The sequence below is a fragment of the Camelus dromedarius genome, chromosome 11 (assembly GCF_036321535.1).
Source record: "Camelus dromedarius isolate mCamDro1 chromosome 11, mCamDro1.pat, whole genome shotgun sequence".
NCBI lineage: Eukaryota > Metazoa > Chordata > Mammalia > Artiodactyla > Camelidae > Camelus > Camelus dromedarius.
The window spans coordinates 6125337-6147120 of record NC_087446.1 but is presented as its reverse complement, the minus strand read 5'-3'; the positions used below and the strand labels follow the sequence as shown (position 1 = coordinate 6147120).

At 59.7% G+C, this 21784-nt stretch overlaps 2 protein-coding genes across 2 annotated transcripts in view; one reads left to right on the top strand and one right to left on the bottom strand.

Annotated features, from left to right (window-relative positions):
- Positions 1-7507, top strand: part of SREBF2 (sterol regulatory element binding transcription factor 2) — a 54541-nt gene extending 47034 nt beyond the window's left edge. Inside the window, exons 16-19 of the mRNA XM_031463348.2 lie at positions 1066-1234; positions 3371-3556; positions 4967-5078; positions 5622-7507. Of these exons, the coding sequence (XP_031319208.2) occupies positions 1066-1234; positions 3371-3556; positions 4967-5078; positions 5622-5842 (688 nt within the window). The 3' untranslated portion in view covers positions 5843-7507. The remainder of the gene's footprint in view (positions 1-1065; positions 1235-3370; positions 3557-4966; positions 5079-5621) is intronic.
- On the bottom strand, positions 6133-20436 carry SHISA8 (shisa family member 8). The gene is made up of 4 exons (XM_031463349.2): positions 14720-20436; positions 11925-12058; positions 11057-11203; positions 6133-10672 (listed from the first exon to the last, which is right to left on the bottom strand). The coding sequence occupies exons 1-4, from the start codon at positions 15241-15243 to the stop codon at positions 10278-10280; spliced, it is 1200 nt and encodes a 399-aa protein (XP_031319209.2). The 5' UTR covers positions 15244-20436; the 3' UTR covers positions 6133-10277.
- Positions 20437-21784: the final 1348 nt, after the last annotated feature.

The window sequence follows — 21784 nt, the reverse complement described above, 5'->3', positions numbered from 1 at the left end:
CTACTGTGTTCTAGGCTCTGGGAGGCAGCAGTGAACAAGATGGCAGGTTATGGCCATCAGCAAGTAGACAGTGGCCCGTCCTGCTCTCCTGTGGGAGCTGTTGCCTTTGCCAGGCCGACTGGCTCTTGTGAAGCTGCCAGCACATCTCATCACTGGGAGGGGTCCGGGCCAGAGGCAGATCAGCCTCCCAAGAGTTCACACAGCACCTGGGGAGGGGAGGAGGTTCATAAACCAAGAGTCAGTGTTGGGGGAGCAGAGGGCTTGACCCCGGGACAGCCAGAGGAGGCTCAGAAGGGCAGGAAACAGAGCAGCCAGGACAGGAAAAGGTGGACCAGCAGGTGGAACAAGTCTCAAGAGACAAGTGGAAAATGGTGAGAAAGGGTATTCCAGGCAAAGGCACCCATGTCAGCAGAGGCAGGGAATGGGGAAGGGAGAGGCGTGAGCTCAGGGCCTGGAACCTGAAGCAGGGTCAGAGGCAGACGGGGAGACAGGGCCATGGCCAGGCTGGGAAGGGCCTGTGTGGCCATAACTGACCCTGCAGCTTGCCCTCCCCCTACTATCCTCGTTTCCTACTCCAGCCACGCTGGCTCCTGGACATTCTCACGTGTGTTAGGCACTCCGGACCTTTGCATGTGCTGCTGCTCTGCCCACAACCCTCCTCCCTAGAAATCCACGTGCCCGTTCCCCCAGTTCCTTCAGGTCTCTGCTCGAGTGTCACCTTTCGAGAGGACATCCTTGACCTTCCTTTATAAAATGCCACCCTCTTCCTTTGCATGAGTTTCCTCCATGGCACTTGCACCGCCTGGCATTATCTAGTCAGCGTCTAATGCATTTATTATCAGACTCCCTTCTTAGAAAGTGAATACTGTCAACATCCCTTGAACGAGGACAGTGCTGTAGGGTTGGGGAGCCCACCCCACTCAGGGCTGGCATTTCAGATCTGGAGCTGGGGACCTGGAACCATTATGGCAGCATTTGGTTTAACAGATCCATGTGTCATGGCAATGTGGGGGTGACATTCTGTCTAGGTGACACGCACTGCCTTACCTCCTTCTCACCCCCCAGGAGCCCCCTGGTGAAGGCCGTCTTCCACACCTGCAGAGCCATGCACGCCTCGCTCTCCGGGAAGGTGGATGGGCAGCAGAGTTCCTTCTGCCACTGTGAAAGGGCCAGTGGCCACCTGTGGAGCAGCCTCAATGTCAGTGGGGCCACCTGTGACCCTGCCCTCAACCATGTGAGTGGGAGCTTATCTGTTCCCTCGGGGCTGTCCTTCGGGGAGGTGCTTGGCTCTGCTGGGTAAGAGCAACCTGACCCGCCTTGAGCAGCCCCCTTCCCCAGGATGCGGCCTGTTGGTCCAGGTGGGCTCCCTTTCAGTACGTGGGGCCAGCATGTTTCTACCCAAGTCCCAGGTCCCACTGGCCCTCAGCTTGGTCAGCCCCAGGTGAACCTTAGCTGGCCAGGGCTCTGTATTTGCTCCAGGCAAGCTTGAACAACTCCCCAGGCCCTCGCGGGCAGCCTTGAAGTGGGCCCTCGCCCCCTGGCGTGCGCATCCTGAGCCGACTGAGTGCCCTGGGCTCCCCCATGGCCGGCTGCACACCTCGAGCGGGCGGCTGTGGTGCATTGTAGTTGCATTGCATGTTCTGGTGATACCCGTGCAATGTTTCCACAGTGCATCACAGAGGCCTGCCCGGCCCACGAGAGACCTCCACCTATGCCTTGTTAGGGGGCACTGCTGTCACTGTTGGGTCACAAGGCACGGCCATCAGGAGAGGGGAGGGGAAGAGTGCCTGCAGCTGAAAGCGAAGCATCGTCTTTTCGCTGGCAGGAGGGTGGGTTCACTCCAGAAGGGGAGGCAGGAGGTTTATTCTTGAGGGTCAGACTCCCAGCCCTTCACCAGGTTTGGTCCCAGGTGGCCAGACTGGCACTTCTGGCTAGAGGTCATTGGTGTCCCCAGACCCTGGGGTGTCCCCAGACCCTGGGGTGAACCCAGGCAGTACAGGCGGTGTGCCGACAGGGCCTGAGACCGAAGTTTCGTTAGGGAGCCACAGCATGCTTTGGGCCTAACTGTGCTGGTCTCCGGTGCTGCCTGTCTTCACGAGAGGACCACACTGTCTCAGCTGAGTGTGAGGAACGAGAGCGGCCACAGGCACCCTGGGGACGGGGGTTCCTCTGTGTGGGAGAATGGGCCTAGCAGAAGGGACCCCACGGAGGCTGGCTGCCCTCAGAGGGCAGAATCCAGCCCCAGGCTGCTACCTGTCCTCTTGAAGGTGCCACCTTTATTTGAGGAGAGAGGCCTCATCCTCATCCATGTCCCCCTGAAGCTGTCAACAGCTAAAAAACCGTGGCCCAGGGCCAGGGCAACGTGCAGTTCCAGGGCAGGTCTGGGGTGGGGTTTGGGGCAGCACTGGGACCTCCCCAGGTCCAACACCCTGGAGAAGGGGAAAGCCAGACTGGGCAAGAAGAGGAATGGCCTGGGGAGACCATGTGCACCATCTCAAGAAGCACTTCACGCGCTCTTGGCTCCCTGGTGCTGGGGACCCTTGGGAGCGAGGCCAGTGGCGCAGCCCTGTGGGTACCGAGCCGCATCCGTGCCTCATGGCGCCAGTGTGGACTGAGGCCAGTGCTTCTGAGGCTGGGCATGGTGCCTGCACGCAGCACTCTCATGTGACACACACAGCAGCGCGGTGATGCCCATTTTGTGATTGAGGAAACGGGCTCAGAGAGATTTGGTCCTGTGTCAGGGTTGTGTAGCCAGTCGATGGGAAAACCGTGGCAGATGAAGGTCAATGGTTCTAAACCCAAGCATTCAGCAGCTCTGCCTTGGGCTCCTGTCTCCCCCACCCCACAGGCCACTTGGGCCGGGCTTCAGCTGCCCTCTGTTAAGGCCAGCCTCCCTCCCCACTCCTCCATCTCTGGGCTATGCTGCTACCTCAGGCTTTTCAGTTCCACTGGAAGGACAGGGCCATGGCACCTTTTGAGCATCTCAGCCCCAGGGCAGCCCTGGGGGTCACCCGTGAGGTGGGAGGAACCTGCACCTTCCTGTCAGACCCATGAGGGTTTTATTCCTGCCACTTGTGTCCCCTACATGAGCTGCTGCCCCTCTCTGAGCCTGGGCTTCCTCGCCCACCAAGTGGGAGAACAGATCTCCCGCCTGGGGCTGTGGAAAGGACTAGAGGCCATGAGCTGGTGTTTGCTCTTCAGCTGTTCTTTTGCTTCCTGTGGGGTGCTTTCCAGGCCGCGCCACTTGGGGCTCCCCCCTTTCCTCCCGGGACTGCCAGGTGTCGAGCTGGGGAGGGCCTGGTTAAGGCTGGGATCCCTGCCCCAGTGATCAGTTGGTCACCTGCCTCCTCCCTCATGGCTCACCCCACAGGTGGTCCAGCTGCTGACCTGTGACCTGCTGCTGTCGCTGCGGACAGCACTCTGGCAAAAGCAGGCAGGGGCCAGCCAGGCCCTGGGCGAGACCTACCACGCATCAGGTGCTGAGCTGGCCGGCTTCCAGCGGGACCTGGGCAGCCTGCGCAGGCTGGCCCACAGCTTCCGCCCAGCCTACCGCAAGGTGAGGCAGATCGGGGCCCCAGAACCCGGCAGGGCACCCACGTGGGGTCGTGGAGTCGGCCCTCTGAGGTCAACTAACCTGTCAAGCACTGGGCCTGGTGCCTCAGATCCCTTTGTTTGGCTCATGCTGGTTAAGTACTTGCTGTGTGCCTAACCCTGGAGCGGGTGCTGAGCAGGCCACACAGGCCAGCACGGTTGCACCTCACCAGTCACAAGGGAACAGGGGTGCTCCCAGCCCGGGGTGGAGAGGGGCGGGAACACACTCAGGAGCTCTCCTCTGGCTTTCACAATTGGCCTCAGAGCGACTCTCCCTAGAACTGCATTTAGTTCTCTTTCTGAGCCACTGTGGGCTTTGGTTGTGCTGCACAACTCTCCACGGAACACGCCCAGTGGTGGCCACAGGATCTGAGCTGAGGCTCTGAGGGCAGGTGAATAACTGGGCTGACTGGACTCAAATCATTTCATTGTTTGTTTTATTTTTATTGCTAATTAGAGTATATACTCAACATATTTCCACCAAATTATTTTCCAAAAATTCAAGTGAGGAGGCTAGAAGTGTCAGGAGGGAAGGGCCATGTTTGGAAGGGTGCAAAACAGGAGAAGACCTCGGGTGAGGCTGCCCCCACCCTAGGGTGCTGTGGGACCCGTACAGGGTTACACTGTGGCCTGTGTGTGCAACAAGCCGGGACAGACCCAGCGGACAAAATAGAATCACGTGAGAACCACTGCTTGCTTACCAGGGGAAAGAGGAAGCAGGCCTCGGGCTCGGGCCCGCTAGTCTGCTGCGGACGCAGCCTCCTCCGGAAACACTTCCGTCTGCCTCTCCCCTGCTGCTACCCCTTCACTGCCTCCCCTGTTGCCTTCCAGGGTGGCACTCAAGACCCTCCTCACACACTGAGATGTTATGATATAAAGGAACCTTGAGATTTTAAGAAATTAGAGACCTCAGCCTGGCCCTCCCATCCCCAGTGACTCGTGTACAGCAGAGCTGTAGACTTTCACCTGGGAACCTGGACTCTATTCCTTTCTGAAGAAACAGAAGGGAATAGGACCCTGCACCTCCGTTGTGCCAGCCCAGCTGTCCCCCGTCCCCGCCTGTCCCCGCATCACCTCTGTCCTATTTTCACACCCAGGCTACTTGTCTTCTAACCCCAGAGGGCGCGTCGGTCACCCGTAGAGGAAGCAGCCCTTAGCCTCTTTCTCAGCTCGCTGTCTCCCTCCTGCCCCACCAGCTGGCCTGTGCTGTGTCGGGGTTCAGAGTGAGGACAACAGAGGTTGCTTTTAGGGCAAGTAGGGCAGGGTGTGGTGGGAGGAGAAAGGGTGTTGTTGGGTAGCACACGAGATGCTACAGGGAGAGGTACCGACGGGCACAGATGGGTCAGGACCCAGGCTCAACCATGTGTCCCCCCAGGTGTTCCTGCATGAAGCCACTGTGCGCCTGATGGCAGGAGCCAGCCCCACCCGCACCCACCAGCTGCTGGAGCACAGCCTGCGAAGGCGCACGGCTCCGAACACCAAGCACGGTGAGCCCGCCAGCACCCAGCTGCGGCACCCTGCTTGGAGGCCTGGGTGGGCCCTGCCTGGGGAGGGGTCAGAGGGGGAGGAAAGGAGGGGAGAAGCCCAGCCCAGCACTTATTTGACATCTGCAGTGTTCTCAGAAGTGGTGTGAGAATGAAAGCAACCTAGGCTTGATTTGGTGGGTTGCTGGGGGCGGGGTGGGGGGGGGGCATGAAGGTGCTGTGGGGCGGGGGTGGTGTTGGTCGGGTTTTGGTGGGTCCCGCCTCAGAGTGGGGAGGGGAGGGTGGGGATGTCGCAGTGCTGGAGTCTGAAGGAACCAGGGGCCCCGGAGCCCCACTGCATGGATTGCGTCTCAGCCCCACCACAGAGCAATAGCCTTGTGGTGCCCGCCAGGTCCAAAGCAGCTCGGCTGTGAACAGGGAGAGCACCAGAACCTCCCTTGAGTGGGTGTGAGGATTAAATAAATTCCCACCGAGCCTGGGAACAGCGCCTGCATCATCGCGAGCGCTCAGCAAGTAGTTCCTACATATGTCTCTTTGCTCCCACAGGAGAGGTGGACGCCTGGCCCGGCCAGCGAGAGCGGGCCACCGCCATCCTGCTGGCCTGCCGCCACCTTCCCCTCTCCTTCCTCTCCTCCCCGGGCCAGCGGGCAGTGCTGCTGGCCGAGGCCGCCCGCACGCTGGAGAAGGTGGGCGACCGGCGTTCGTGCAACGACTGCCAGCAGATGATTGTCAAGCTGGGTGGTGGCACTGCCATCGCCGCCTCCTGACCACCCAGGCCCGCCACCTCCCTCTGCCTCTCTGTGTCTCTCCCTCCTCCCTCTGTCTCTCGGTCTCTCTCCCTCCTCCCTCTGTTTCTTGGTCTCTCTCCCTCCTCCCTCTATCTCTCGGTCTCTCTCCCTCCTCCCTCTGTCTCTTGGTCTCTCTCCCTCCTTCCTCTGTCTCTCGGTCTCTCTCCCTCCTCCCTCTGTCTCTTGGTCTCTCTCCCTCCTCCCTCTGGGAGCTATGAGATGAGCCTTGTCTTCTGAGCTGTCGCCTGCCGAGGTTTTTGGACCACCTCAGGCTAGTGGGCCCCTGGAAAGAGCCCCTTAAAGCTACTGTGGGCAGATGCCCACATCCAGGGCCCAGTGGGCCTGAGGAAAGACAGGGCAGGGCAAGAATTGGGGGTGCCCTGACTTAAAGCAGCAGGGGGAGCTCCCAAGCTGCTCAGCCCCACCTCCAGTCCTCCCAAGACGCTCTCTCCGCTGAACTTCTCTCCCCCCTTTCCTGCTTCCTTGTTTTTTATCAGGCTTTCCCTCTGGGGAACATAGGTCTCTGGGCACCAGTGCTTCACTCTTGGCACTGTGCCCAGCATGCCCCCCTTTTTATACGAATGTTTTTATATCAGTGTGCTTGGGGTTGCCGTGGTGCAGGGCTAAGCTGCTGTGGCATCTTTATTTCTCTCCGCGAGTCTCTGTCCCCCTCCCCTGTGCCTGACAAAGCCAGTTCATTGTTTTCTCTTTATTGTACAGGACAGCCAGGGAAGGAGGGAGCCCAGCCCTGGGGAGGCGGGTGGGAGGCAGGGGGCAGGCCTGGGGATGGATGAAATAATGTCGGCATTATTTTTTAATTTTTTAAAAAATAAACGGTATCTTATTTAATTGTCCTGTTCTTCCCACTCCCCTGCCCCCTGGGATGTCAGCCCAAGCTCGGGGTAGGCCCAGGGGGCTGAGAGAGATGAACCCACCCATTGGGACTGGGGACCAGGGGCCTTCAGTATGGGTCCTCAGCCCACTCCCACCCCAACTCCTACCTCCATAGTCCGTTTTTACCCCTAATTCTTGACCTGAAAAGAAGCCAGGATGGCAGGGACCAGCCCCCAACCCCTCCCCAGGGACAAGTCCCTTTTGGTGGTGGGCACAGTATTGCCCAAGGTTGGCACTAGGAATGAAGCCCCCTGCCTAGAAGAGGGTCCTGGAAAGGAAAGTGTCCCACTTTTCTGGGTCCCCTGGCTTGGTGCCTCCCCGAGGCCATTTCTCCTAGGGCATGAGGACTGCCTGAGCCCCGGAGCCTGCTGAGAGGCTAAGAGGGGCTGTCTTCCCTCCCTCCCTGTGCTTCTCAGCCCCTCAGGCTGCTTGGGATAGGAAGTGGGCCAGGGCCCCAGCCCAGACTGGGGGTCCACACAACAGGGGCTCCCCTGATGCTGAGTGTAAGCTGGAACAGTTGGCTTGGCCCTCCCCCCCACAACTGTCATTTATGGCCCTTGCCCGCTGGGCGAGCCAGCCTTTGTGTCACGTGTACATACTGTGCCTTTTCTCCTTATTGTTTAGGGGTGGGAGGGTTTTGTTTTGTTTTTTTCACTAAAAAGGGGGATACACCTATGGCTTCCTTGATGTGGAATCATTCACTGTGTCCTGGATGTAGGTTATTCAATAAACACAGATTGGTACCACCCAGCGTGAGGTGTGTGCGGGTCTGTGGCGTGACCGCTGTGGTGACTAGCCAGGTGGCTGCATGCCTTGGCCTCCAGTGGGTCAGGGACTGAGGACAGCTCCTCCCTCTGCTGAGAGGCCCCTGGGAGGCTTCACTCCGCTGGACCCTCCTTGCCTGCCCACGCACCTGGTTCCTTCCTTCCAATGCCAGCTGTTTGGCTAACACTCCAGGGCTGGGATGGGCCTAGGATAAAGGGGGTGTTGGTGGTGTTGCTGGGGTCAGAGGTCACTGTATGCAGGACATAGAGCTGACTGTTGAGCAGACAGCAGCAGTTCTTTGAGATTTGGGGTGCTAAGCCCTTCTGTGTTCACCCTTTAGAGAGAGACCTCTCCCCTACTGGGAGGGCCACACCTTCGTTTCCCCATCTCCCTGGAGGCATTGAAACTGAGGATGTGGCCTGCAAGTCACATCCAAGTCCAGCTCCTGTACTTCCCAGCTGGGCCCCGTAGGGGATAGGGAGAGGGCAGCCCCTCAGCCTCCACTTCCTTGTGTGCAGAATGGGGCTGACAGCCCCTGCCTTTGACCAAGTCCCTGTAGGCCTGTTGGCCAGTTTGAATGATACAACATGCATAAAATGCCAGTTTATGGTGAGGGCCTTGTGAGGCTAGTGAGGAACCAGACCACCAGGAGTGCTGGGATGGGAGAGTGCTGGACCCTGTGGGGAGGTGGGGTCAGGAGTACCACGTGGGGATGAGCTTGGGGGCTGAAGTGCATGTGGTCCGTGATCTGGCCCGGCTGAGAAATGGGCCAAGGACCTTCAGCTCTCTGAGCCACCACTCCCTTCTCTGAAGGGCATTCACAGCAGGCTACGCTGTCCCAAGGCCGGAGCAGCCCGGGGGGAAGTGCGGGTTGCAGCTGTAGCTGGTGCCTGTCCACTTATTATGGCAGCATTCCCAGTGGAGGCCATACCTGTGGCCTCAGCCTGGCCCCCTGGGATGGAGATCCAGGGCCCCTGGGACTCAGAATGAGCAAAGAGGTCACATCTACCTCCCAGCACAGCCCAGCCAGGGCCTGTGTCACCAGGGTGGGTGGCTGTGGGTAGCTGATGTGTGCCCAGGAACCCAATCCTTTTGTGAGTCTCTGCAGGATCCATGACTCAGCACCCACCCTCCTCCCCCAGCTCTGTACAGCTGCAGAATAGTCCCAGGGGCACCCACCCCCATCCTGGGTTGAAGGTGTGAGGGCCTTCTCCCCTGGAAGCCATGGGGGTCCTCACTGCAGGCATGGCCGTGAGCTCTGGGCTCTGTTCTGTCCTGGGGTTTCTGGGCCTTGGTTTTCTCAATAGCCATAAGAAACAGCAAGGTGGACCCTCATACCAGTGAAGAGCTGGTGGGTTTGGGGACCCTCAGGGCAGCCCAGCCAGCAGGAGGGCAGTCAGACTGCCTGTGCCCTGGGAAGCAGGGGCTCCTCCCTGTCAACAGACATGTTCATAACCTTCCCTCCTCCCCGAGACTGCCCGCGGCTGCCATTTCACCACCAGATTCACTATGGCAGTGGAATATGGAAGAGTCCTAAATTGGAGTCAGCTGGGTGACCTTGGCAAGATACTTAGGTCTCAAGACCTCAGTTTCCTCATCTGTAAAGCCACACACCCATGGGACTTCAGTGAGGATTAAGTGGAAGAAACAGCAGCAAATGGTGGCCACTGGTATTGAACCAGTATACATACCGTGCCTAGGTTTCACAGGAGGGAGATAGGCCCAACTGGGTGGCTTTGTTGAGGTCACACAATGAGGGCATAACCCAGCCCTCGACCTCCCCAGCAGTGTCTGGTGCACAGAAACTTGAGGCACGTAGGCTGTTGCCAATGCCCTGGGCCACTGCCAGGTGCTAGGAGCCTGCCTGGCAGAAAGGAGAGCTGGCAATGCCAAGCATTTGTGGGGTGAGCACCCCAGTGGGGGCACTGCCAAGGCTCTGGGTCCAGCATCCCTATACTCATTTCCCCTAGAGTAGCTACTGGGAGGAGGCTCCCCCATCCCGAGCACCAGCTGTCCATCCGGCCCACTGCCCACATCCATCAGGAGGGTGGCCCTGGGCCAAGCTAGCCAAGTGGCCTGCAGGCCAGGGGCCGGCCCAGGGCCAGACAGTGTCAGGATCAGCCAGGCTCAACCACCTCAAGCTGGAGAGTGGGTGACCGGCTAGAGGGGCTCAGCACTGGTAAGGGACATGGACCCTCAGGGACCCAGCAGCCCTCTCTCCTGTACTTAATTAGCCTCAAGATGGCTGGGGCCTAACTGCCCTCTCTCCCATGGCTCCTACTGGTGTGGACATTAAGCCTGGCATTCAGCCCTGACCACCCTCTCCAGCCACTTCTCCCTGGCTCCCAGAACACTTGCCCGCCAGCTTTTGGGAGCAGCCCTCTGCTCTTGCACACGCTGTGCCCTCTGCTGGTACTGCCGTCTGTCTAGTCAATGACCAAAGCCTCTTTCCATCAGCGCCTTTCAGAGCCATGCTGGGACTCCTTTATTCTCAGGGATGGGAGCCACGGATAAGGGTTTATTTACACAAGGAAACCGGGCCCTAGAGCCCCCAGGACAGAACCACAGGCCTTACCCGGGAGGCCTCTTCTTAGCCCTGCAGGCTCCCAGTCCAGTTTGGGCAGGCAGAAGGGCTGGCCTCCCACAGCACCCCTCCTTTCTGTGGCCTGGGCCCCCACACCAATCGCTGACAAACCCCAGGGGGAAACAGGGCTCCCCGCAATGCATTGTCTCTGGAGAACCAGCGGCCCTGTCCTCACACGGTGACCTCGGCTTTGCTGTTGGTGCTCAAGTGCCTGGGTCCGCGGCTGGCGTTGCCATAAAGGCCGGGGGTCTGCGAGCTGAAGGCCTCGGGCAGCTTCTCCACGCTGAACTGGCGCCGGGGCGCCTGGCCCGGCCGCCGGGGCGCGGGGGAGGCGTGAGCCGCCAGGTGGCCGCGGGGGACGGGCCGGGCCGGGCGGCCAGCTGTCCAGGCTTTGTAGTGGCCCGATGGGGTGGGGCCGGCGGGGGGCGCGTAGCCCGGTGGAGCCCAGGGGCAGGTGTCGAGCAGCGCGGGCAAGTCCTCGGGGGACCGCCGGGCCCGCGCCGGGCGGGTCAGCGGGTCAGGTTCCGTCGCGGGAAAACGCTGGTAGAAGTCCTGAGGGGAGGCCTCTGCGGGGACAGGTGTCGGTGTGTCGGGGGCGGGGTCAGGCCCCGTGGCGGGGCCTCAGCGCCTCTGGGGCGGGACTGGGCGGGGACAGGCCGCAGGGGGGCCCTCAGCCCCACGGAGGAGGGGCTGGGGGGGCGGACAGGCCACTGCTCACGCGGTTTCTAACGCCCCGGGCTCTGGATTTGAGGATAGAATCCCAGCCTGATGGCCTGATCAGGGGATGTCGAACGGCCGAGGCGTGGGAGCCGATTGGCGCAGGCGCGATGCAGAAGCTGGCTGGAGCGCTGCGAACTTTAGACCTGGGACCCTCGAGCACTGCTATCTAGGAGCGTGGACACCCGAAGTGTAGTGGGCCCTGCACTCCCGGTACAAACCAGGACACTCACCTGTGGCCTTGAGCGCGGCTGCCTTGAGAGTGGCGTACTTGGCGTAGTCTGTCTGCAGCGTCATGCTACCGCCGCCCTGCAACCGTGGGGCGCACTGGGGTCCCAGTGTCGCCGAACCCAGGGGCACGTTGTTGGGCCGTTTCTTGCCTGGAGGTGAGGAGGGAAGAGATGAGACTCGGCCCCCTGACAAGAGGCCACCCTGCACCTGCTCTACCACCTCTCTGCTGCTCACTCCCCAATTGCAATTCTATGAGAACTTGTAGGATGGCTTATGAACTTACTCCTACGAGGCTGAGAGCAGAATCTGTCTCATGAAGACAGACTCTCCAGTATCTGGAACAGGACTTGGCTCAGAATAACATGAATAGCAGCAGCCCTGAGTGGGTCTAACCTAATGCATGACCTGCCAGCCTGTTCAGTTTAAGCCGGGCACCGAGGCCCAGGACCTGCTTCTCCCTGAAATGGGAAGAATGTTTGAGGATTAGAACCCATACTGGGGGGAGGGGAGGTGCTGTCAACCTTGCCTCGTCAGCAGGAGTCAAAAAGGAAGGCACCAGCCTGAAGGAAAAGCCCTACAGGAGGCCACAGACTCTGGCCAGGCAGACTCGAGTCTGAGCTGGGGACCCTTGAATCTGGAACCTTCCTCACAGAGCCCCTGAGGCTGGAGGCTGCAGGACCCCTCAAGGGACCCTGTCAACCAAGAGGAGCTGGCCACCCCCACTCACACACCTGCAGAGGCAAGCAGCTCACTTCTATTTGAGAAACAGCTCACAGCCTCAGCACACCCTTCCCCTGCTCCCAGGCGCACCTCAGACAAGGGAGGCTGTGCGCTGCAGATCAGCAAAGGCCCACCCACCAGCCTCCTCACCGGTGCTGTTGTGGTGGGAGCCCCGAGGGAGGCCATCACCCATCTGCACCTGGACACAGCTACCCAGGGGTGGGCCCAGCGGTGGAGGCAGTGGCTCCAGGGGGCCAGGTTGCTTCAGAAGTTCTGTAAGTGTCCTGTGGGGAAAGAGTGGTGACAAGCAGCCCTCCCAGCCTCCTGTTCCCCCTCCACCAGCTCCGGTCTATCCGAGGCCTGCCCCAGCTATCACTTCTCACTGTGTGGCCCTGAGCCGCTCTTTCAACCTTTCTGGCCTCCCTTCTCCCCTGTGGTTGACCTCACAAATGTAGTTTCCCCTCCCAGGCACAACCTGTTGCCCCAATAGGGCCGATTCTCAGAGCAGGTAGGGGAACGAATAGGGTCACTTGTAACCAGGTCCACCTTTTTTTCCAGGGGCTCCCTTCCTCTTTCTGGAGTCCACTCCTCAAGACCCTCCATGTTAACCCTCCTCTCTCAACACAAGCTCTGGGTGCATCAGGACCCTGGACTTTGCTGCTCCCTCTGGCATCAATTATTTTCCTCCATCTCCTCCTGTAAAACTCCTATTCATTCTTTAAACCCCACCAGACTCCTTCCTCTACCAGGAAGCCTTTTTTACCTGCCTACCTAACTCCCACCTCTACAGCAGGGGCTTCTGCTGGATTCTGAGACAAAGCTGCCAGCACCAGCACAGAGAAGGGAAAAACGAGGGCAGGGAGGAGCCAGGAGCTCTTGCAGTGGTGGTGGCAGCCCCGCACCAAAGGCTATGTGACCTTGGGCAGCCGCCTCTGTGGGTACCAGGACACCCAGCCCCCAACCAGCTGTGACAGAATCTGACGGAGCCTTCCCCACAGAGAGCCAGACGCAGCCTTCAGCCCAGCTGCCTTCAGAACCCAGAACCCATGATTTTCTCCTAGCTTCGTCTGACTCTCCTGGAGCTGGAGCCTCAAATGACTGATTCATGAGGAAGGAGGCACACTGGAGGTGGGACATCTGGAGTGGGCGCAGTTTGGCTGCAGTGTAGCAGGGTCTGAAAGTCTCCGAGCACCTGCCTGAGCCGACCTGACCTTCATGCCCTGCCCACTCCTTGGCTGCCCACCCTTGTGATCTCATCCCTGAGCAAGCACCCACCAACCAGCTCTCCCAAACACCTGAGCGATTTTCATGCCTTTGAGCCTTTGCACAAACTTTCTCCAAAGACAGACTCCAACTCCCCATCAAGCCCTCTGAGAAGCCTTCCCTGACCATCAACCTCAACCCAGCAGAATTAAGGGTGAGACTTGAGGGGAGGGCAGGAGTGCAGAACACACCCACACATGAGTTCAAGTTAGGTTCCAGGTCTCCCCAGATAAGAAACAGGAGTCAGGGCACATGGGAACCTAAAGCCCAGAGACAGGAAGGCACTGGCCCAGGCCACACAGCACATTAGGGTGGCCCAGCTCTTCCTGGAGCATGACTAGACCGGATTCCCAGTCCCCTGGGGATGAAGTGGGTTCCAGGTGAAAGTGTCATCAGGCTGCCCCAGCCACCCTCTACTACACCATCATGGCCCTCAGATCCTGCTGCCCCACTCTACCCAAGGACATGCCCTGTCCTCTCCCCCTCACCCAGTGTGAGGCTCGGAGCTCAGGAGGCCCGGGCCCTGATCCTGCAGCATCCAGGACCCAAGGGGAGAGCCACCACGTCGCGGATGCAGCACAGTAGCTGAGGTCAGGGTTCCAGCCCCAGTTCTGCCCCACAGCTGTCTTGGAGGGGATGGACTAAGTGGTCTGGGGGACAATCGGTGCTGCAGGGTGCCAAGGAAGCCCTCCTGCCCCTGAGGTCTAGGAGTAGGGCTGCATCCACACCCAGCCCACCCCAGGCCTGGGCTTCTCTTCACTGTCATTTCTAAATACCAGCCTGTCGCACACCACATCGGCAGCCCGCACACCCAAAGGAGCAGGGTCCTGGGTGAGTGAGTGAGGAGGGCGCAGGCCTCAGGGCATGGGGGTGGCTGGGGGCATGTGAGTGTGAGTGTCAGGGTGTGGGTGAGGGTTCCAGGGTCAGGACACAAAACCCCAGAGTCCCTATCCCAGCTGAGGAACCCACTTCACATGAAACTCAGAACTCAGCTAGCACCTATCTTGGCCTCAGCGACAATGAATCTGTTCCCCTCCTACACACTTCAGGTCTCTTTCTACACAGAGGGAGACACTGACCCTCACCTGAGGGCACTGAGTGGGGTGAGTAGGGGAGGCCTTCTGAAAATTCTAGGGAAATAAGGTCAGGCCTGAGTCAGAGCTGGGGTGGGGGGAAGAGGGGGAAGGAGGGAGGGAAAAGTGTGGGATAGAAGCAGGAGGGGAGGGGGCCAAGAGAGCTACTAAAAATGTCCCTTCCCTTCCCTAGGGACCTAAGACGTACATCAACCCACGCCCCCCACCCCGTGCTAGTCCAGCTCGGGCCTCAGGTCCTTTCCCTTGGGCGAGAACCTTGTGCCCTCTGTTGGGTGACCTGCCCTCCCCGCCCCCTCCGAAGGAGGCGGGAGCCACGGGGGAAGGCGGCCCAGCACCCAGCTCCCGCCAGAAGGTCAAGGAGAGACAGCAGTATCAGCTGTCTCCCTCCGTGAAGTGGGGGTGGAAGGAAGGCAGACCTGGAGACAGAGGCTAGGAGGAAAACCCAGGAGGAGGGGGCTGCTGAGAGGACCCGAGTTTCAAGGAGGTCCGGAAGGGTGAAGGGTCGCGAGGGGGCGCCCACCGAGCAGGCGGGCCGTCAGGGGGTCGGGCGGGCATCCCCGGCCCCGGCGGCGGCCGGCGCGCGCTCACCTGGTCACCGTGCGCCGCGCGCGCGGGCTGTGTGCCCTCTCCAGGCCCAGGCGCGCCCCGATGCCGGCCAGCACGAGCAGGGCGGCGACGCCGCAAACCGCGTAGACGGCCGTGTGGCTGCGCTCGCGGGCAGGGTCCCGAGGCGCGGCGGCGTCGCGGGCACGCGCGGGCGGCCGGCCCGTCTGCACCCAGGCTGGCGTGTCGTAGTTGGAGCAGCGGCTCTGGTCGAGGCGCCGCGGCCCGTCGTGGCAGCAGAAGCGGTAGCCGCACGTGCCGCAGCAGAAGTTGTAGGCGCCCGAGCTGCAGTTGAAGGGCGGGTCCCACTGACCCATCACGTCGTAGTAGCCGCGGCAGCGGTCTCCCCCGGCCGGGGCCGACGTGCCGGGCGCCTCCGGCTCCTGCGCCTCGGGGGCCCCCGCGCGGCCCGACGGCGGCCGCGCCAGCAGCAGCGCCAGCCCGAGCGCGAGTCCGAGCCCCGGCGGGCCGCGGCCGCCACGCAGCCCCCGCGCCCGGGCCCGCTCCATCGGGCCGGCGCCTTCGGCTACAGCGCCCGGCGCATGGCGGCGCGCCACGGCTCCCTCCCGCCCCGCTACTGGCCGGATCCTCCGCGACCGCAGGGATTGCGCCCGCCCCGCCGCCCTGGAGCTGGCTCCTGGAGGACACCTCTTCGGCCGTCAGCCTCCAGAGAGGACCCGAGACCCGGGTGGGTTTGGTCAGGAGCTCGCGGGGCCGCGCCTCCGGTGGGCGCGTCCCCCTCCCGGGCTCACCTCGGACCAGAGCCGGCCAGTACGCGCCCTGGGACTTCCCCCGGGCCGGGCGGCGGGTCCTCGTCTGCGCGCGGTCCCGGCCTCTTCCCGGCCGGGTGGGTGTCGGGGTCCCGGGCCTAGCGGGGGCCGCGGACCACTGGATACCAATGCCTTCCCGTCGCCCGCTCCGCGCTACCCGCGCTCTGGCTGCGGCTCCGGCTCCGCGCGGGCTCGGGCTGGCGGGGGAGGGAGAGCGGGGGAAGGAGGGCAGGCGGGAGGGAGGCAGAGCCGGGGGAGGAGCGCGGCCGCGGCGAGGGGAGGGAGCGCGGCAGGGCCCGCATAGCCGGGGCGCCCCACCGGGGACCCTCCCCGAAGGCCTGCCCTAAGCATTCCTCAGAACTGGAGCTCCAGGGGGTTCAGCTCACCACCCTCGGGACTGTTACTTCGGACATTAGGCCCGCGGCGGGAGCCCTTCTGTTTTACAGGTGCGGGGACTGAAGGGATCGAGCAGCCCCGGAGCGTCGTTGTCGCCTCCCCCCCCCCCCCGTCCCCTCCGTCAGTTCTGATCGAGACAGAGGTGTGACATGAGTAAGGGCCGTTCCCCTGTCTGCGCCTCGATTTTTCGCATGTCAAATAGGAAGGAAACCCCCAGCAGAACCGCTGCAGAGGACCAAGTTATGGGTCCCCTCCGCACAGCCTAGGGCGCTGCGCTAACCCTGGGGCGCGCGCTCTGGTCCTAGAACTTCTTGCAGGCCCCTCGGGGGTCCTAGGAAGTCCCCAACTATGGACTATGGGTATGGCCTGGTCAGTGCTGTCCACCTAGGGATCTCTCTGCCTCCCTAGGTGTGAAGGGGAGAAGATTGGATTAGCCCCTGCCTTGGATGAGGACAGTGGGAGCCCTACCTGGGGGCAGAGCCATTGGCGTACCCTTCACCCGGGCCCCCACAGGACCCTTGTCTCCTTTCTCAAGCCCAGGGGAGGAGGGTAAGAGGGGTGGGCAAGTACGGAACCTACTCTGAACACTATTCAGCTGCGTTTTTGAAGTTGGATTTAACTGGGAAATGTGACTGAGCTGGGGTGCCTTGCTTTTTCTCTGCCTTAGTTTCTCATTTTAACATCAAAAACTGTTCCTGGAGGGCAGATTCATGATCCTTCCCTTCTAGGAGGCTGAGATCAATATAGAAGCTCCCACTGTCTAGATGGGAGCACCAGGGGGGGCAAGGGCTCCTGGGGCCATTTCACGAGTTTCCATATAGCACAGGCCTCGGCCATATCTGCTGAATGAATCAGGTGAAGTGACTCTAGTCTCCAGTTTTAGTTGAAGAATTTAGGCTCCTTGGGTCCTTCCTGCTCTCTTTTGCATCCTCTCTTCATTCAGCAACTGGGATCAGCTTATAAAAATGGAGGAGGTGGAGGGAGGAAGAGGGAGAAGGATTTACATTTAAAGGAGGATCAAGTTCTGTTGATGAGATGAGGGGCTGACAGACTAATTTCAGGTATTAGTGGGTTGACAGGAAGGGTGTGACCTCCCCCCAACACCCTCCCTCATCAGGTGATTCCTCATGCCCTGGCCAAAGACAATCTGCTCCTCCCTCCTCCACCCACAAATACACTTCTTCTTATTATTTTTTCTTTAATTTAAAAAAAAAAACTTTTTTTTTTTTCAGGGAAGAGGTAGTTAGTAGTTAGGTTTATTTATTTATTTATCAGTGGACGATTGAACCCAGGACCTCAGGCATGCTAGGCATGTGCTTTACCACATGAGCTATACCCTCCCCCCTCACAAACATGCTTCTGATGCAGCCCAGAAGACCCCACCCCATTAAAAGACTTCATTACAATTTTAGAGAAGAAAATAGATGAGCAAAGGGATAAAATGAAATTGCCTTAATCTCATCAGTAAGGACAACTGATGATTTTCATACTGTTTTATAACTGGGTTTTAGTTTACTTTTTGCTGTCAAACTTTCAGCTTGTTATTCTGCTTTAGAACTTTGTAACTATATTTTCTGTGCATGCTTTTCTGCTTCCTTAGCTGGTATCCCTAGAAATGGAATCCATGGCACAAACTGTCCACTTTGTATCAATGCCCACACAATACTCTGCCAAGCAGCCCTCTAGGTTACTGGGGCTCCAATGGTGGCTACTTCTCCCCTCTTTCTCATCCTATTGCTGGGCACTAGGTTTAAAAAGACTTGTTTCTGAGCCCCGCCACCCCCCCAGGACTGTGGACACTTTCCAGGTAGAATGACCCTACTGGGCCCAGAACAAGTCTTCCAATGCTCTCCTCTTGGTTACAACCCCTTCCTGGGCCCTTCTCTTGCTCCCACTGTCCTGGCATCATTGAGTGTTCTGCTCAACTTACACCCCAAGTTGACTGCAATCAGGATATATATCTATATCTCCATTTACCCAATAAAGGAGCTATATTCCAGTCCATCCTGCACCTGGGGAGAATTGACCTATTGTCCAACCTCCAGCTCCTCCCCACACCCATGGCTTCCTCCCCATCTCAGTCTGGTTCAATGGTCAGCAAGGAACCATAGATGCCCACATCTAGCAGGTCCACGCCAGGCACTCAGTGCCCTCTCCATGTGAGCACACAGCCTTGGAGGGAAGGGGTGCAGGAAAAGGCAAATGTAAAGACAGACCACAGCCATTCAGCTGACATTGCCCCCCAGGTGCCAAGCTATGTGCTGGGTAAGGGGATCTAGAGATGGAGCAGTGCAGCTGAGGAGGGACCCCTTTGCCCAGGCTGCCCTCCCTGGACTCTGGGGTCTCTCTCCATAGCAAGGCACCAGAGCACCTGCCCCTCATCTCCACTGCCCTCCGCCACCAAGCCTGTGTCACCAAAAATCATCTATTGATCCAGGCTTAAAATAACCCCTGGCATCTGCAGCGAGCCCCACGGGGCGGGCAGAGGAGCTGTGTCTCTGCTCCTGAAGGGCACCTGCCCCACCCCCAGCTCCAAAAGCCGGCAGCTGGAGTGTGCCGGTGTCTGAGTGTGCTCACGGTGTGAGTGAGTGTGCATGTCTGGGCTGGTGCGACTGTGAGGGCCTTTCCCGCACGTGAGCATGTGTGTATGTGTGTGTCGGTGTGGATGCACCCACGCAAACGTGTTCTTCCCTCACTGTTGAGTCCTCACCTGGTGCCTGGATAAGACTCAGGGTCCTGGGAGGTCGTGGACATTTAAGAAGCCTGACCTGGGCCTCAGTGTCTGTGTTTTAGGTGGTAACTCACCAGTCTGCCCAGCCCTCCTAGAGAGAAACCCAAGACCCAGAGAGGGGAAGTGATTTGCTGTGATTGGCACACAGCCTGGAAGGGCCAGAGTCTGGCCAGGAACCTACACTGTGAACCTACTTTCTGGCCAGTTCAGTACAGAGAGAGCACCTGGAGGACCCCAGCCTAGAGGCCAGGGAAGTGTTCCTACCCACTGACAGCACACCCAGTGCCTGACTAATGCCTGACATGCCAACTCCTCCATGAGCCCCCAGGTCTTCCCACAGGCTGGGCTCTCTTTCAGGAAAGCCTTTCCAGCCCCTCCCAGTGTGAGCTCCTACTCATTCTTCATGTTGAAGCCAGACTAATGTGGGTTGGAATTCCTGCTCTAAAAAGGCCAATCAACCTTTCTAGGCCTTAGTTTTCTCATCCATAAGATGGGCTGCTAGCTCCTTTTTAGTAGGGCTGCAGGGAGAAGCCAGCACAGCTCTGACTGAGAAACATCCAGGAACATGCAGCCTCGTGGGAGTCCCTACCACAGCGGTGCTAAGATGGTGATTGCCACCGTGGGTGCCATCCACAAGCCTCAAAGTCCTCATTTCCAAGCCCATTTCGCTTCCATTTCCTCCATGGTGGAGGGTTACCCAAGTAGCAGAGATTCTAGGGGACTATAGGCTCCCTGCTAGTGCAGATGCCATCTAAGTACCGGGAGGGGGGTCTGGAGGGAAGGGCCCGCAGCTCCTTTGTCTCCCTAAGAGGCAGCTCGTGACTCAGGCTCCAGCTGCCTGTGGGAGGGAGGGGGCGCTAGGACTCCTGAGGTCGTGAGGAAGAGGCGGTTAGGAGTGGTAGGGCTGCGAGCTGGGACTCAGCTTCCCTTCCCAGTTCCTCATGCACCCAGTGAAGGTACAAATCCGGAGCTGCCCACCAGGACTGTAGCGCGGGAACAGACCCAGAGAGGACAGTACTCGGCGGAGGCCACACAGCGGGTCCGTCCAGGGCAGGCGCGCCCTGTCCCGCCAGCCTGCCGGTTCTTGCGACACAACTCCGAGGTCAGCTCCGAGTCCGGAGCCGGAGAGTGGGGGCGGTGGGGGGAAGGCCAGATCTCCCCAAAGTCCGGGCCATGCCTGGCACTTGAACCCTCCTGGTTCGGGCCGCGCGTGAGGACGGGGACCCCGTGTGAGGTCCAGAGTTTGGAGGGTCTACAGTTGTTCTTAGTGCCGCCGCTCGTCTGTTGCGTCCCTTTTTCGTTGTGGGTGGGCCTTGAACCCATCCCTCTACTTGCTCCTGGCCCCGCCCCTTTCCTGCTGCCTTGTAGCCTCAGGTTCCTGAGCCCCACCTCTCTCCTTCACCCCGCCCTTTGCCGCGCCCCTCGCCCTGGCCCCACCCCCTCCGTCCCGGAGACCCGCCTTCCGGCGCCTGTAGGCTGGCAGTGGAGGTGCCACAGTTCCCCCTGACCGCAGGAGCTGCCGAGATAGACTTTCACCTGCCCTGAGTAGCTGTCAGCGTCCTGGATCCGGGCAGGACGCCCGGGGCTGGTCCTCAGATTCTCTGCAGCTGAGGGGAGTGAGGAGATGCTCAGAGGCCCGTTCGGTCCCTGGACTCCTGAGTACACCTCCCGCCTCACACCAGGGCAGCTTCCCCGCCCCACAGAGTCCCTGCAAAGAGCATTAGACCGGCTCATGGTCGTCTGCGTCCTCCTGGCTCCTTGACTCTCCGTGTGACCTTGGGCAGTTGTCCGTACCTCCGCAGCCCCGCCCCCTTCCCCACCCCCAGATCAGGACCCCCAGGCACAGATTGGAGAGAGGTCAGATTTAGGTTCTGAGTGAGGGAAAATTTGGCCTAAGCCACCTATAACAGAGCACATGGGAGTGGGCTCCCACCCTCCTTGTGCCCAGAGGAAGGTCAGAGGGGTCTGGTGGCTTCTCAGAGGTGACAGGGAAGGGTGGGACCAAATAGTGGAGCTGGAGGATCACCAGGTTCCCTGAGGTGGGTGCTCCTGTGTGCCATGGGGCAGGAATGGCCACAGGGAGGGTTCTGACACAGCCTCACCTGGCACACAGGGGGCATGTTGCCCAATCTTCCAGGCACCCACGTCCTGCCCCCTCTTCTCTGCACCTGTGCACACAGTTCCCAGGGCCAGGAATGCCCTTTCTCTGCTCCATTCCAAAAGGAAAACTCCGAAGACCTCAGGGCAAACCTCCTACTCTTCAAAGCACTCCCTGGAAGCTAAATTAGTCACCCTCCTGCTTGGGGCATTCCCTGGTCACCCTCATTTGTGTCCCACTCTGTCTCTCCCACTGGACTAGGAACTAATGGCAGGGCCTGAGGCTGACCTCCTGGCACGGACCAAAATGGCCCTGAGGCAAAGCAGGCCTACCAAGATCTGGTGTGATGATGGGGCAGTAAATAAATGATCGATGCGGGTGGTGACTCTTGAGACGTCTCAGGTCTGCTCTGGGAAACTCACTTCCTAGGGGGAATTTCTGAGGGCTGGGGGCTTTGGGCAGAAAGTGTCTGCATCCCAGGAAAGGGAGGAGGTCGAGATACTCCTGAGGGGGATACTGTACTTGCTGCACGATCTCTTTAATCTTGGACAGCTGGTTGGCCCTCAGGCTACATTTTGAATATGGGAGACAGGCCTGAAGAGATGCCAGCAGCTTTTAAAGGTAAGAGCTGTGTGCGGCCATCCTCACTGAGACACAGGGAGGTTAGGAGTCAGGTCCTTCCTGCCTGGTCTCACCAGCTGGGCTTCCCCACCCCCACCTTGAGCCTGAAGCTGGGGCTACCAGGCAGGAAGTGAAAGGTGCCTGCAGGAAGCCCAGGAGGAACTGAGACTTCAGCTGGCCCCGCCCCCACTTGCCAGGGCCCTGGGGATCTGGGGGAAACCTGACCCCCTATTAGGAAAAATGAGCCAAAAACAGGCTATGGGGAGGGGGGCTTCTTCCCTTGCTTCCCATCCCAACAAGTAGTTCTTCCAGTATATCTTGGATACCTCTCACTCCAAAAAGAGACCAGTCGGGAGGAAAATCTTTGAGTAGTGAAAAAAACAAGGAGTAAAGCCTGGATCAATGTCTGGAGTTGGCCACTCTTGAGGGAGCAT

Bases quoted from the DNA above. Each gene is read 5' to 3' on its own strand.
- SHISA8 (XM_031463349.2), bottom strand. From the start codon at position 15,243: ATGGAGCGGGCCCGGGCGCGGGGGCTGCGTGGCGGCCGCGGCCCGCCG. The intron at 12,059-14,719 runs GTGAGCGCGCGC...CTTTCCCCACAG, and splicing joins GCGCGGCGCACGGTGACCAG to GACACTTACAGAACTTCTGA. The intron at 10,673-11,056 runs GTGAGTGTCCTG...CTGTCCCCGCAG, and splicing joins AGCCGCGCTCAAGGCCACAG to AGGCCTCCCCTCAGGACTTC.